Source organism: Abramis brama, assembly GCF_963993115.1.
Source record: "Abramis brama genome assembly, chromosome: 19".
Lineage (NCBI taxonomy): Eukaryota > Metazoa > Chordata > Actinopteri > Cypriniformes > Leuciscidae > Abramis > Abramis brama.
Window position 1 is genome coordinate 20953238 of NC_139981.1, and position 15499 is coordinate 20968736.

The 15499-nt window shown below is 36.5% G+C and overlaps 1 protein-coding gene across 1 annotated transcript in view; it reads right to left on the minus strand.

Moving 5' to 3' along the window:
- The window catches only part of syne2b (spectrin repeat containing, nuclear envelope 2b), a 107322-nt gene that overhangs the window by 31557 nt on the left and 60266 nt on the right, over positions 1–15499 (minus strand). Inside the window, exons 85-108 of the mRNA XM_084092661.1 lie at positions 15347–15488; positions 14966–15079; positions 14724–14861; positions 14426–14626; positions 12618–12719; positions 11894–12013; positions 9729–9929; positions 9365–9538; positions 8455–8586; positions 8133–8350; positions 7778–7907; positions 6651–7136; positions 6143–6292; positions 5039–5215; positions 4805–4960; positions 4256–4402; positions 3980–4150; positions 3075–3208; positions 2797–2992; positions 2525–2707; positions 2170–2283; positions 1926–2080; positions 348–495; positions 169–263 (exon numbers count right to left, since the gene is read on the minus strand). Coding sequence (XP_083948787.1) covers positions 169–263; positions 348–495; positions 1926–2080; positions 2170–2283; positions 2525–2707; positions 2797–2992; positions 3075–3208; positions 3980–4150; positions 4256–4402; positions 4805–4960; positions 5039–5215; positions 6143–6292; positions 6651–7136; positions 7778–7907; positions 8133–8350; positions 8455–8586; positions 9365–9538; positions 9729–9929; positions 11894–12013; positions 12618–12719; positions 14426–14626; positions 14724–14861; positions 14966–15079; positions 15347–15488 — 3984 coding nt within the window. The remainder of the gene's footprint in view (positions 1–168; positions 264–347; positions 496–1925; positions 2081–2169; positions 2284–2524; positions 2708–2796; positions 2993–3074; positions 3209–3979; positions 4151–4255; positions 4403–4804; positions 4961–5038; positions 5216–6142; positions 6293–6650; positions 7137–7777; positions 7908–8132; positions 8351–8454; positions 8587–9364; positions 9539–9728; positions 9930–11893; positions 12014–12617; positions 12720–14425; positions 14627–14723; positions 14862–14965; positions 15080–15346; positions 15489–15499) is intronic.

Consider the following 15499-nt stretch of genomic DNA (forward strand, 5'->3'; position numbering starts at 1 on the left):
GTATTTTCTAATACATATGACTTTTTGATCAATTTAATGCATCCTTGCTGAACTAAAAAGTATTCATTAATTCAATTAATTTCTCAGTAGTGTATTTCACAAGCAGAGCTCAAAAAGCAATACAAGATCATATTAAACAATGCACAGAAACATGCAGAGAATCGTCACCTGTCCTCCACATCTCCCTTTTGCAACAGGAGGAGAGATTCACTGATCACAGAGTGAAGGATCTGATGGCCTAAAGACAACTCAGCCTGAAAACACTAGAAGAGAAGATCGGTTTTAATTACGTTAATCGGATGATCTATGATCCATATGAGCAGCATTTAAGTGTGTGATTGTTGTACCTGGTGCGTGCATTGCTGTTCTCTTAGTCCAGGGTAAGTTGATGCAATTTCTACAGCTAAACTGTCCTCCATGCGCTGTAGGAAAGCCAGCCAGCTCTCACATCTCTGCTCAAAGCTCTGCTGATGGAGAGAAGCTGCCTGCAACTCACTAAACACACATAATATACACATATTAACACATATAGTAAACACGCAATACTTGTATATTGGACCTGATACTAGCATGATATTAGTCTCAGTGTTGGGGCTAACGCATTACAAGTAACGCGAGTTAGGAGATCAGATTATTTATTCCAACTAACGAGTAAAGTAACGCATTACTTTTAAACCTACATAAAAATATATGAGTCACTTTGTTTTCCCATTTATAGACAGACACCTCTTCTGTCCCCATGTTGATAGAAATCTGGAGTAAGTGCAGAGGCGTTGTGTGCGCATGTGTGAACATGTAGTTCTAAACTAAATGTGACCATACATTTACTCATCTCACCTCCACAAATACAGATTTAGTATTCCTCAAAATGAATAAAAACAGTGTAAATCAAACTCATTTTATTATTGCAGGTTTGCGTAATATTCTATGTTAAATAATACAAGTGCACTTTATGTCATTTTATTAACCCACGTCTTTGTTGCTGACCTTCAATGATCGAATTAAACCATACTAATAAGCAAAAAAAATGTTTTTTATTATTGCTGAATTAAGAGTGTTGAACTTTCTTCTGCAGTCTAGATTTGCAGCACAGCTGAAAGGTTTGTTTGAGCTGCGCCCTCTATTGTACACGCATGAATTTGCATTTCGTTCAGCCTGAGGCTTAATCGTTTCACTTTTGGTGTTTTTTGGGGCTTTTTTGTTATTAAAAAACAAACAAGCAAGGCCAGCCCAGGTGAGAAAAAGTAACGCAAAAGTAATGTAACATTACATTCCATAAAAGTAACTAAATAATGCAATTAGCTACTTTTTTAGGGAGTAATACAATATTGCAATGCATTCCTTTTAAAAGTAATTTTCCCAACACTGGTGCTGCGTTCCAGTCCACTTTTAGACACGCACTTGCGAACTTCCCTAAGCACTTCCCCTCGGGGGAATCCCCGCCGCCATTTTGAAGTGTGTTCCACTTCCTGAAGTGGACGAGGGAAGTTTAGATGGACAGACCCTCGTTCCCTCGATTTTGACCGAGGGAGCGAGTCTACTTCATATGTACACTTCAGGCACCTATATGTCCCACAATGCAGTACGATTGTGACGTCACCACATATCTCGTCTAATCACCACCACAACAAACAACTCTATGATATATTAATTCCACTTTTTTAAATTGAAAACAACCCAAACACCATATATACATTTGGATGCTGCATTAAACAAATTCTTAAAGGGAAAACAAATGTAAATAATAAATCAACTACATAGCTGATTCCAAGTGATCAAGGTCTTAGGACGTTCCAATTCAGCCCATTGCAGTTTCCGCCAGTAGGTGGCACTCGCAATGACGTACATCCGAGTGAACGAGACGGAGGGAAGTTAGCAAGTGAAGGGCATGACAATTTTGGACTGGAACGCAGCATTAGTCTCACCTGCACTTCTCCTGAGCATGTGCCGAGGCCTGTGCCCACTTCCTGTTGAGGTGCTGTAGCTTCTGTGTCACGGCGTCACTGAGGGTCAGCCTGTAGCTGAGTGTGTTTAGTAGATCCAGATCAGGAGAGAGAGAACTGATCTCCATCAGACCCAACTGTAGACGAGGAAACACAGAAACCCTCAATACTGGGGATGTCTTCAATAAAATAATGTTATTGAGTTATGCGTTTGAGAGTTTATCACCTGAGATACGTCTGTGTGTTCGCTGTCCATCCTTTGCTTGCTTTCCCACTGTTGTAATTGTGTTTCTAGGGACTCGTATAACCTTTCAAATTCCTGAAATTGCTCAAGATCCTCCTGGACACACACATATAGCTTGAATTGAAGGAACCGTAACAGTCACCTTTATGGCTTCAGAAGACAGACTATTATTCTGGTCATTTTATGCCACTATTATGGTGTTTTTGATCACGATAATCTATGCAAATTTTGTGTTCAGTGGAAAAAATAAGGGGAAATGGGTTTGGAACAACGTGAACTATTCTTTAAACACTTCCAGGCTTATTAAAACACGGATGTTAATGTATATGAGTCTTACCTGCATGTGTTCAATTCGACCTTTCAGAGTCTGTTCTAACTGCAGGTAACCTCGTGTTAACAGACGACATTCTGATCTGATGAAAACAGCATCTTCATCGTCCACCTGTTCAATCAGATCTTTTGACGCTTCTAGCATTTCATGAACATCAGTCTGCAGAGCCTCTGAACCTTTCTCTAACATCTAAGAGAAGAAAATAAGGACAATGAGAAAGTGTGTGAAATACTTTAGTGGAGCCCAAAAGACTGTCTGTGAATTTGCATTATACTCACAGTCTTCATCTCTGCGATGCTGTGTGCGAGTTGTTTGTTGTCAGTAGGTGTTTTGTTGTGCATGGCAAGCTGTTCTCTGTGGCGTTGGAGCTGCTCTGAGCAGGTGCTTCTCACATCCGAGTATCTCTGCCACACCTTCAGAAGACTGTGTGACCTCTTCAAGGTGTGTATGACCTTTTCCTTCATCTCTGACCACCTAGAGAGCAACACACAGGTGAATGAGCTTGAACATTCACATACACGTTCACATTGTTTTGCTGAGATGTGTGAAGTTTAACCTTGCTTTTTCTTTTTCTAGGTGCTCAGATAATATCTGGGCAGAGTCTGTGCTAATTCCACCAATAAGGACAGACGTTGTCTTGTTAAGATCCTCCCATTGTCTGTCACTCTCCTCTGCGTCAGCTTTTAAAACCTGTGATTATATATCATAAAAAATTATAATTAACAAATACAATCAAATGTAACATCATGGCCCGGTTTTACAGTCAGGGCTTAGATTAAGATAGGATTAGGCCTTAATTTAAATTAAATAGCTTTAATAAACATGCCTTAAAAAAAAAAATACTGGTGTGCATCTTGAGACAAAACAATGGCACTGACAAATTTTAAGATATAGCCTATCAGTGCAAGTTGCTTTCAGTAAAAAGCAGCTCAAACATGCAGTTGAGTAAGTGTACACTGTACACGACAACGATATGCTTAAGTTAAAACAGAGAAGTTTTTTCTTTGAGTTTTCCGTGTACAGACGACACCATTATACGAAAATAAACTTCCACTTTGAAACGCGTTTTTAAAAGTTTGCGTTTTCAGGCACCAAAAATGCCGTTGTCGTGTAAATGAACGGCCAAAACGCAAACGTTTAAAAACGCGTTTCAAAGGGGAAGTTTTTGAAAAAGGTCTCCGTTTAAACAACAAAAACGCGAATCTCTGAAGACGATGACGTCATTCACCTGCGTATTACGTGTTCAGTCTACAGTGTTTCATCGCCATCTAATGGCCTGGCACCAAATTACAGGGTTTTTGGTCATCAGTGACAATGGGGTCGTCTGTACGCGGAAACCTCAAAGGAAACACTTCTCCGTTAAGCATATCGCTGTCGTGTAAAAGTACCCTTAGTCTGGGATAATATGTCGTCATACTATGACCAGAATTAGAAATTAAAAACTGTGTTGATTGACAGCACCTGTAGCTTATCAATGTTGTTCTGGAGGGCGGAGAGGGAGGGCAGAGGGGCGTGGTAATACTCTAGTGATTGGCAGATCCTCATTGTGTTTACAGTTGCCTGGCTCCTCCCACTCTCAAACTGAGACCACACCTTACACAGCTCCCTCAGGGTATTTCCAAGGACTTTACTCTAATTAATCAAATTTACAAATTATTATTAAATTCCTTATTAAAGTTAAACACACACTCAAATGAGAGTTTTGTTTTGAGTCACAGAAAGTTTCTGACTCTATACCTGTTGAGAAAGGTCTGTCAAAGATTGAGAGAGATTTTGAGCTTTTGAGAGGAAGTCTTCATCCCTGTCCTCTTCATAAGTGGCAAGTCTCCTCTTTCCCAGCTCAGTAAGTTCAGTGAATTTGTCTTTCAACTTTTCCCTCAGTTCCTGAAAATCAAATGTCAATTAAATATATTTAAATAAAAACTGAAACACTGAAAAGTTTTTACTTTTTAGTCATCATGAATTATTTATTTCAAATTATTTATTCATGCATATCATTATTATTATTTTAATCATTATAATAATTTTAATCTTCTTGCATAGACATCTCATCTCTAATGATGTGTTTACTGGCGCAAAGGCGGGACAACCTGTCACTCACACGACATCCTAACCATCCAATCAATTCCAGATGGACAAAATCAAGTCCTGTTCTACATTTTTTCCTTAAGCCCATTTCACCCAGATATATATCACAATCGGGAAGAAAAGACTATTGCAACCTCTCTTTCATGCAGACTTATAATCATAATCAGTTTCCACAACCAGAAAATATCAGCGACTCACTTCACATTCCTTCAGGCTCCTCTCAGCAAATGAGCGACTGATGGGTCTTTCAGCCAATCGCATCCATTGTTTTTGACCTTTGACCCAGCGCTGCAGGAGGTGTAGTTTGTTATCTCGCTCTGCACTTATCCTCACCTGTTCTTCAACATGTAGAATCTGTGAAACACATTACAATAAATGTTTATCTGTGTTGGTTACCTGTGTACTTTTTACTAATAAACTTAATAAAGTCACCTGTATTTTCAGGCGAGCCTGTAGAGTAAGCCAGCGCAGACTGACATGTCCCAGGCTTTCAGCAAACGCAGTGTGTTTGTACCGGCGGGTGTGAGAGTCGAAACCGACCTGCTTCAGCTCACACTGATTGATAAAGTCAACAGACATCTGCTGACATGCCATCTCTCTCTTCATCCCCTGGACAGAGAGAAAATAAGAAAGACCAAATTGAAAGTTTCTGAAAGTTAAAACTATATTGCCATCAATAAATAAAATAAATAAAGTGAAAATGTGTTCTTTCAAAAATCGTCTGTAAACTGTTATATCTATATTCAGAAAAGGAAGAGTAAAATAAAGAGAGAGAAAGTGAGAGTAAGTTAATTAAAATGAATTACTCTTGTTTAATGTTAAGCCTTCATAATTCATTCTTTTTTTTTGTATTTGCTGAATGTTACTTTCTAGATTTTGTTTTGTACTTAATTTACACTTTTTCATTCCACACAGCTAAGCTGCAAACACTTTGGTGATGCAAATTTGCACAGTTGTGTCATGTCAGTAAAGCACAATTAACTGAAATTGAAAGAGAAAAAGAGAATTACATTTTCATAATTATTTTTTTAGTAGTTACTTTCATAATGTTTTCCTTATTTCCTTATATTATTTCCATATGTGTTATTTACTGACTACTTTTTAATAAGAGTAGTCTGCATTAATTTAATTAATTTTATTTTATATTACTACTCCTTAGCTTTGTTTATATTGCAAACACTTTGGACATACAAATATATGTTTTGTCATGCTAATAAACCACAATAAATTGAAAATGCAAAGAAAAACATTAGGAATTAATTTCTTTTGTTAATTCATAATATTTTCCTTTTTGTTACATTTTGTACTTTATTTTACTATAATTAATTACTGATTTTTAGTTACTTTTATATACTTTTTCACTTATATTTGCTGGTCGTTTATTTTCAATTTGTTATTCTTAAAAATAAAATAATAATCAGTTATTTTTGGACTGTTATTTCATTTTGGATAAAATAAAATCCAAACCCAAGATCATCTATTTTATTTGTTAATTACTGAAATTCTTGATCGAGAGATAAAAAGAGAACAATGTACCTGATATGTTCTGAGCAGGTGTGTGAGCTCTGCGGCGGTAAATGTGCTGTGACCCTCTCGTTCATCCGCCTGTAACCTGTTCTCGGCACCTGTAATCCAGTCACACACATCAGCCAGCAGCCCTTCAGGAGACAGGCTCTCCACCACACTCTGAAGAGAGAGAGAGAGACAGATGAGAGTGATAGACAGAGGTGCAGAGAATAGAGAAGAAAGAAAACCGTGGAGCCAGGTGAGGGGTGACACATGTCATCAAAGAAGAGAAGGGATGAGAACAAGAAAGAGAGCCTCATAACGGATGACAAAAGGACAGAGACTATTCCTCACAGATTTCATCAGCTGTTGAGTGATACAGGGAATCATGGCTGCATGGCCTTCATGAGAAACCTTTATAACTGATGTTCCAAACGAAACTGACTGGTATTTCTTTTTCAACCATCCAGGGAACAGCTTGTAATGATGCAGTACATGCTATAATTTCAGACAAATTGAAGTAGAGACTAAAATGTACCTGGTGCAGTCTCTGTTGGACGGTGGGTATGTGTGTCTGCATCTCCACCCAGTCTTGCTCCACCTGAGACAGCTGGGACTGTAGAGTCAGAAGAACAGGGGACAGAACCATCTCTTGTTTTACAGACAAATCAAGTGCAGATGGCGTCGGTTCCTCAGAGATAACACCTTCATTTGTGATGTTTGCATCCGATCTCTCTGTGGTTGAAAGAGTTTCTTCTGAGATGTTTTGAACAGAGGAAACATTGGTTTCTGAAGGAAAGTCTTCAGGGTCGTTTGAGGTGAGATTGCTAGTTTCACTCGGCTCTAGGTCTTCAGAGATTGTTGTATTTCCAGAGGGAGTGGATGTTCTTGGAGCACTAGAGCTTTTGCTGATCTTCTGTGTTTTAATGATATGTTCTCTTTCACTGAGCAACAGGATCAATGATCCAGAACTGATCACTGATGCCTTTAGAGCAGATTTCACCTCCAGCTCCTTAATGAATTCCTGTGTCAATTATACATTAAAATTGTATTAATTAATTGAAAAAAGTAAGTGAAATAAAATATGAACAAGAAATTATGAAATAACAACTGCAATAAAATAAGTTGAAGTACTAACATTACTAAAACAATATATATTTTTTAATTAATAAATTAAAACTAAATGGAATTTAGAATTTTTTTAATTGTATTAGTTAAAAAACACATTTTTGTTTAGGGATTTAAAGCGTTAGTTTAATGATCTCTTTATAAACTTTTTGAAGTGACAAAATGGTAGTTGCATAGGCTGTCAATAGAGGGACAGAAACCACTCAGATTTCATTAAAATGTCTTCATTTGTGTTTAGAAGATGAACGGAAGTCTTACGGGTTTGGAACAACATGGGGCTGACTAATTGATGAGAGAATTTTCATTTTTGGGTGAACTATCCCTATATATATATATATATATATATATATATATACACACACACACACACACACACACACACACACACACACACATATATATATATATATATATATATATATATATATATATATATATCCTTTAAATCCTGTAAATGGCCATCAATTTTTTTAATCACCTAATTGTTCAAAATATTAGAAATTAAAAATGAATGATTAGAATCACTAGTTGACTGACTATGAAGTGATGAAACTGGGAAAGGGTGTCCGCTTCCTGTTCAGCTGCGTTCATGTGATCTCTCCATGCATGCAGGCGTTCTCTGGCTCGTTCTTTCCACTCATTGAAACCCTCAAAATCGCTATGGTACCTGGAAATAAAGTACAGTGGTAATATAAAATAGGCCTACTTTGTATTTATCCTCTGTGTCATTTTCCATCCCTCAGTCCTTCTACACATCTCTCAATTAAACATTATGACTCAAAATATTGTGAATTTAAAAGTCTGTACAGAAATTATGCATATTGTACAAACAAATGGCAAGAATTTTTTGTCATTAGTCAAACTTAAATGACCCCACAACATTCATCTTTACCTGTTCCAAAGCTTCTTAAGATGGTGGGTGGAGTCTAGTCCTTGCTCCACCCTCCTCTTTAGTGCAGCCAATCGCTGTTCCAGCCTTGCTGTAGACACACCCAATATGAGTACAGGAACAGCGACTTCACTACTAGAAATCTGCTCCTGCTGTCTACGGCCCTCATCCAGAACCAGACTGATACGAGCTCTGTTCTGCTCCAGAACCGCTAACACACTCTATCACGAACAACAGGAAGAATTCAGGGATCTTCAAATATGCCTGCATTCTGATTTAAAAGTATATGTGGGTCAATATACTAAATTTAAGTTTAAACCATTACCTGATACACAGAAATATTCTCACTGAGCTGCCCTTCAGTTTGGTCCCACAGAGGAGTTATGGGAAGCTGAGTCTCTAACCTCTGCAGCAGTGTTGCTAACCAGGAATGATTTTCATCCCAATTAGTGCAAATCTGAAATACATCAAAGTCTGTATTAAGGGAAGTGTGTTTTAGCTAAAAAAAATATATATAGTAAAAGCTGCCATTGATCAAATTGGTCATTCACTCTAACAGTTCCTTTATTCATCCACTCATCAATCCCATTTGTATGGAAGCTTGTTTCCGCCGCAGAATAAAAAATAAAAAAGGTAATTGCGACTTTTTATCTCACAATTCAGACTTTTTTCTCACAATTGCGAGTTTACATATCGCAATTCTGACTTTACAGAATTGCGTGATATAAAGTCGCAGTTGCGAGAAATAAAATTGCATGTTTATATCTCACAATTCGGACTTAATAATTGCATGTTATAATGTCAGAGTGAGCAATAAACTCACAATTCTGAGGAAAAAAGTATTTTTTCCTTCTTAGAATTGGACTTTATTACTCGCAATTGTGAATTTATATCTCACAATTCTGAGAATAGATGAGATATAAACTCTGAGATATAAACTCACAATTGCGTGTTATAAAGTCAGAATACTGACTTTATAATTAACACGCAATTGCGACTTTATATATCTTGCATTTGTAATTTGCATTTGTAATTTGTAAACTAGCAATTGTGAGATAAAAAGTCACAATTATCTTTTATAAAATGTTTTATTTTGTGGCGGAAACAAGCTTCCATACATTTGTTCGTTCATTTATCCATAAATCCCTGTTTCTTCTTGGTTGATGCAGCTTTCCATACATAAAAACTACAGAAGTGTCATTCCTCATGATTTCTTGATTCCCTCGATCTGGTACCTGCAGTGCGGAGTGCAGTACTGTGCCAACAGCCTGAGCCTGTTGCAGGGCACTGGACACTTGACGTTCCACCTCAGACACTTCAGCCTCCCAGCCTGAGGAGGCGCTGTCTGGGATCCGCACACTCAGTTGCTGCAGTGTCCGCAGGTGGGCAGCCAGAGATCGGAAAAACACCTGTAGATTTACAAAGTTACAGAGATGAATGAGGGATTGCAGGCCATGCCCTGTCTGAAATCGTAATGGTGCTATAGTGTGCAAGATTCATGTGTACTGTAATGCATGTTTTTTTTCCTGATAATTTAGGTGTAAGGGCTGTAGGTGTGTGTATTTAGTTATAGTGTTTGTATGTGTGTGATATGCTTACCGTGTGTTTGCTGAGGTGTGTCTGGAGTTGTGCTGGATTCCTAAACTCCAGCTGAGAAGTGCAGGCCAGTTTCTCTCTCCCAAGATTCAGGAGCATCTGCAGACCCTTCAGTATTCTTTCAATCATCTGCTGTTGATCGAGACTCCACTGAACAGTTCCACAGCGCTGCTCTAGATCACTCCAAACACTGTCCAATACCGCCTAAAGAGAGTATATATTATTATATTATTTATATCATTTCTTATTGTAACCCATGTTGAAAACAGTTGTGATGCTTAATAATTTTGTGGAAACCGTAATCCGTTTTTTCAGGGTTATTTGATGAATAGAAAGTACAAAAGAAGAGCATTTATTTGAAATAGAAATCTTGGAAACACTTTAGATTAGGGAACACATTTTCACTATTAAGTAAGTTGCTTATTAGCATGCATATTGACTGTTTATTAGTACTTATACAGCACATATTAATGCCTTATTTTGCTTGACCATTTTCTACATCCCTTAACCTAAACATAACCACTACAACAATCTTAGTTACTATGTCACACTTGCTGTGTATATAATCCAAAAGACAAAAGGAAATGAAAGGAAAATGAGTTTTAAAGGACAAATCCAGTGAAAAATGAACCTGGGGTTAATTAACACATGGTTACCGAGTCGACTAATCAAGTCACGAACGGCGTGCTAAGTGAGCTGGTTGATAGGAATTACGTTTGTGAAATCTAACATAGCGCGGCGTTCGTGGCTCGATTAGTCGAGACTGTTTTCCAAGATGGCTCCTGTATGTAAACGCGTAATGTACTGTCTTTATAAAGTATCTTCTTATTAAACTGTCTGTACACTTACAAAGTTCTCAGTGCTTCGGTTTGCATGTAGGGACCCTCATTATGTTACCGTGTTAGTGTGAGGCTATTTTGAGCCTTGTTAGTGGTATTAACTAGCGATTTACTTTTACTTACTCTGTGCCCCATATACTAGTGTTATGAGCTAATCTGTTTTTAAAGATAAAACTCTTTACATTCGATTTTCATGAAAACGCATCGCAGGGAACGATCGACTCGGTAACCATGTGTTAATTAACCCCAGGTTCATTTTTCACTGGATTTGTCCTTTAATGAACACGGGAACAGAGTAACACACTAGCATACAATATCAACGCAAGGCAAAGAACTGAAGGAACTGAAGGCTTAAATACACAGGGATGGCAATCAACAGAACAACGAACAGGTGAGGACTAATAAGGAACCATAGTTACAAACAAGTGGGAGGAAAACCGATAACAAAGAAAACTAGGTAAAACCAAAACACAGGGACAAGTTCCCAAGCAAAACAGAACATACATGTGACAACTATATCAATAAGCAGTAATTAGGAGTTCATTGAGGGAAAACTCCTAGTTAATAGTCAATATGTATTCCCTAATCTAAAGGGTTACCGAAATAATTTCTAACATTATAAATGTCATATTTGATCAATTTAATGTGTCCTTGCTGAATAAAAGTATTATTGGTAACACATTATGTCACAGCCTTTATATATAATGCATTATACAAGTGTTTTTAATGCACAAATAATGCCTTGTAATTCACCTTATAATGTTTTGTATGGTCTCATTAATAATTGTAATCACAGTTATAATGCATAATAATACTTATGTTATGCCTTTAGAAAGTATAATGCATTAAAACACATGACAAACAACCAATTTCAGATGTAACAAGGCATCTGCAAATATTATAGTGCATTTTAAATTTAGTTACAAGTATTTATGAAAAGATTTAATGTAGTATAACAAACATTATTAATACCTTCATAATCCATTATACATAAAAGGCCTTAACATATTTTTTGAACTGTATGTATATTTTGTTATATACTGTGTGAAAACTGTCTATAGGATGCAAACATTGATTATTAACATAAGCTAATGTTTCTGAAATACATTTATAATTCATAGAGAAAAATTAAATGTATTATTAAAAACTACACTTACAGCATTTATTTACTGTACATAACATTATATTTTTACACAGTTATATTAATTCTACTTCAGAATATTTCTGTAAATTCAGATTTTAAATGTCAACTGTCTCATGCTTACTACAGGTACTGAATTTGATTTCAAAAGGCATTCTCTAAATTCTGAATGGTGTGCACACCCATACCTCCAGTGTGCTGATCTGCTGTGTGAGGGATGAAGGCTGATCTGGACTCTCTGTCTCGTCTCGGACTTCTGCCAGCTCTTTCTCGCTCTGCTCCACTTCCAGTTTCCGCCCAAGGACAGCCTTCACATGGAAACACAGGTACAGCAAAGGTCAAAATCTCAGACTTCAAGCTCAATGAACACTAATAAGAACATCAATGTTCTAATGCACTCCTGGAATGATGCTTGTCTAATCAAATCAGTGGATCAGAACTAATAAGAAAACTAAAGTGTGTCTGTTTTCAGTGCAATAAACCCTGACTCGCACAATGAGCCTTCAGGGGAAAAATAAAATACTAGTAAATTGTAGAAACTTCTAAAATGCAGAGAAGTAATGTGGTTCTGAAGTGAAATGTACAATGAAGACATCAGCATTTTGTCCTGAAGATATGTTGAAAAATGATAGAGACAGACATTTGAGAAGCATTTATGGCTTATCTCATTCAGATATTCAGCACACTGTAATTAGTAGTGTTTAACAAATCTACACATACTCATCCCCAGGTGTCACAGGCAGTGTTATTAGTACTTTTTTATTGCTATTTTTTATTGCCATTGTTATTTACTGTTATTTTCTGTTTTAATATTGTTATTGCTGCTACTTGTTGTATGGTGACCTTGAGTGGTTTGAAATAAAATGCATTATTTTTTATGTATTATTATTATTCACAGGCGCTTGTGCTTACCTGCAGCTGTGTGTGAAGATCATGGTGGGTTTCTCCGTTAGTTGTAGGGAGAAGGATTGACGTGTTAGTTAGTACTGAGTCATGCAGGGCTTTCACTCTCTTCTGCAGGGTTTGACACACAAGAAAACATTACATTTAAGTCACACTGGACAAAAAAAGGCATAAAATAAGAGTAGATTTAAAATACTTCCTTCTATCTCATCTTAAATGCAGAGACAGAAGTATGGGATTAATCATGAGACTCTTAAAGGGATAGTTCACCCAAAAATGAAAATTCTGTCATCATTTACTCACCCTCAAGTTGTTCCAAACCTGTATGAGTTTCTTTGTTCTGCTGAACACAAAGGAAGATATTTGGAAGAATGTTTGTAACCAAACAGATCTCGGTCCCCATTGACTACCATAGTATATTTTTTTCCTACTATGGAAGTCAATGGGGACCGAGATCTGTTGATTACAAACATTCTTCCAAATATCTTCCTTTGTGTTCAGCAGAACAAAGAAACTCATACAGGTTTGGAACAACTTGAGGGTGAGTAAATGATGACAGAATTTTCATTTTTGGGTGAACTATCCCTTTAAGACCATTATGTTTGACATTATGATAACAGAGGTTTGTGGTGGGGTTTTTTCTTCTTCCATAACAAACAAGTGAGTAGTTGTGACAGTTATGAGGGTGAGACATTGGGGTGTAAAAACCTGCTAAAATGTAACTGCTGACACATAACACTGTAAACACATACAGTAAGCATAAATTTTCTGATCTACGTAGTGTAGTATAGTAACTTAATCTGCAGGAGAATTTTCAAGTGCCTGCACATCCATCTCATTAGTTTGTGTCGGTAATAAATACATACAGTACCAGTCAAAAGTTTGGAAACATTACTATTTTTAATGTTTTTGAAAGAAGTCTCTTATGATCATCAAGCCTGCAGTTAAAAAAAACAAAACAAAAAAAAAACAGTAATATTATGAAATATTATTACAATTTAAAAGAATGGTTCTCTTTTTTAATATACTTTAAAATGTAATTTATTTTTGTGATGCAAAGCTGAATTTTCATCAGCAAGTACTCCAGTCTTTGGTGTCTTATGATCCTTCAGAAATCATTCTAATATGCTGATTTATGATCAATGTTGGAAACAGTTGTGCTGCTTAATATTTTTTTTATAACCTGAGATACTTTTTTCAGGATTATTGGATGAATAAAAAGTTAAAAAGAACTGTATTTATTTAGAATAGAAATCTTTTGTAACAATATACACTACCATTCAAAAGTTTGGGAACAATAACTATTTTTTTTTAAAGAAATTAGTACTTTAATTCAACAAGGATGCGTTACATTGATAAAAGGTGATGGTAACGATTTATATTGTTAGAAATGTTTTTATTTTGAATAAATGCTGTTTTTATGAATAAATGCTGTTAACGTTTTACTCAATGAATCCTGAAAAAAGTATTCCAAAAAAAAATATTAAACAGCACAACTGTTTCCATCATTGATAATAACTGAGTATCAAATCATCATATTAGAATGATTTCTGAAGGATCATAAGACACCAAAGACTGGAGTACTTGCTGATGAAAATTCAGCTTTGCATCACAAAAATAAATTACATTTTAAAATATATTAAAAAAGAGAACCATTATTTTAAATTGTAATAATATTTCATAATATTACTGTTTTTTTTTGTTTGTTTTTTTTTACTGCAGGCTTGATGAGCATAGGAGACTTCTTTCAAAAACATTAAAAATAGTAATGTTTCCAAACTTTTGACTGGTACTGTAGATGCAGACGGAAATCTGACCTTCAGCTGAGTCGAGTGTTTTATTCGCTCCTGTAGCTGCTCCTGTTTTTCGGCCAGAGTCTTTTGAATGTTACATACACGATGCGTCAGCAGGTCAAAACAGGTGGAGGATACCTCTGAACTCGAACCTAACAACTTTATGACCTCTGACCCCTGGGAGGTCAATATAGCACCCAAGGAGCTCAGCTCTGCAGACAAACTCTATGAATCAGAGAAGAAATGGGGAGTAAAGGGATGAATGAATGGATGTATGAATAAACAGATAAATGGATAAACATATAGACAGACAGGCGGATACCTGTAGCTGCTGCAGCTGGTTTAGTCTGTCAGTGTGTGAGGTTGCTGGCTGAAACACGAGAGTGTGTGTGAGAGAGCTGAGAGTGAGATTAACTCCACTCAACACTTCAAACAGACCTTCATCCAGAGACTGATGGTCCTGCACACAGACAGATCAATTCAATATGATTCTGTTATCTCTGGGCTGGATCGACTAGGTGTGTACTCTGATGTGTGTATAGGATGTGTGTTTGTTATTGACACCTGCGTAACTGCTGCGTTTTGCAGTTCTTTAAGTTGTGAAATGTTGGATTGAATCTCCTGCAGACAGAGAGAAACAGCAGCTCCACTCCACAAACACACCGATGGAGCAAGGATCTGCTCACACACACACACACACACACACACACACACACACACACACACACAAATAAATAAATAAATTAGATAACATCAATATTAAAATAACATATACATTACAATAACGACACATTAAAATGTAAGCATGAAAACATCAAATAAACATTAGAAAAATAATTAATATAAAACACAGATTACAAACAGCCTACCCAAAAAATACTGTATAATCAGAATAATTTAAAACTGAAATATTCATATTTATAGTAAAGTCAGGACTGTTCAGACCTCAGAATGATCCTGATCTTTGTCTCCATCTTGTTCGGTCTCTGCTGTCTTGGTCAGTCCTCTGCAGAGGTGTGTCCACTTCCTGTGGACTGCTAATTCTACTTCCTGTCTCTTGTCTTCATTCTCTTTTGCTGCCGAAGGCCTGCAGACAAT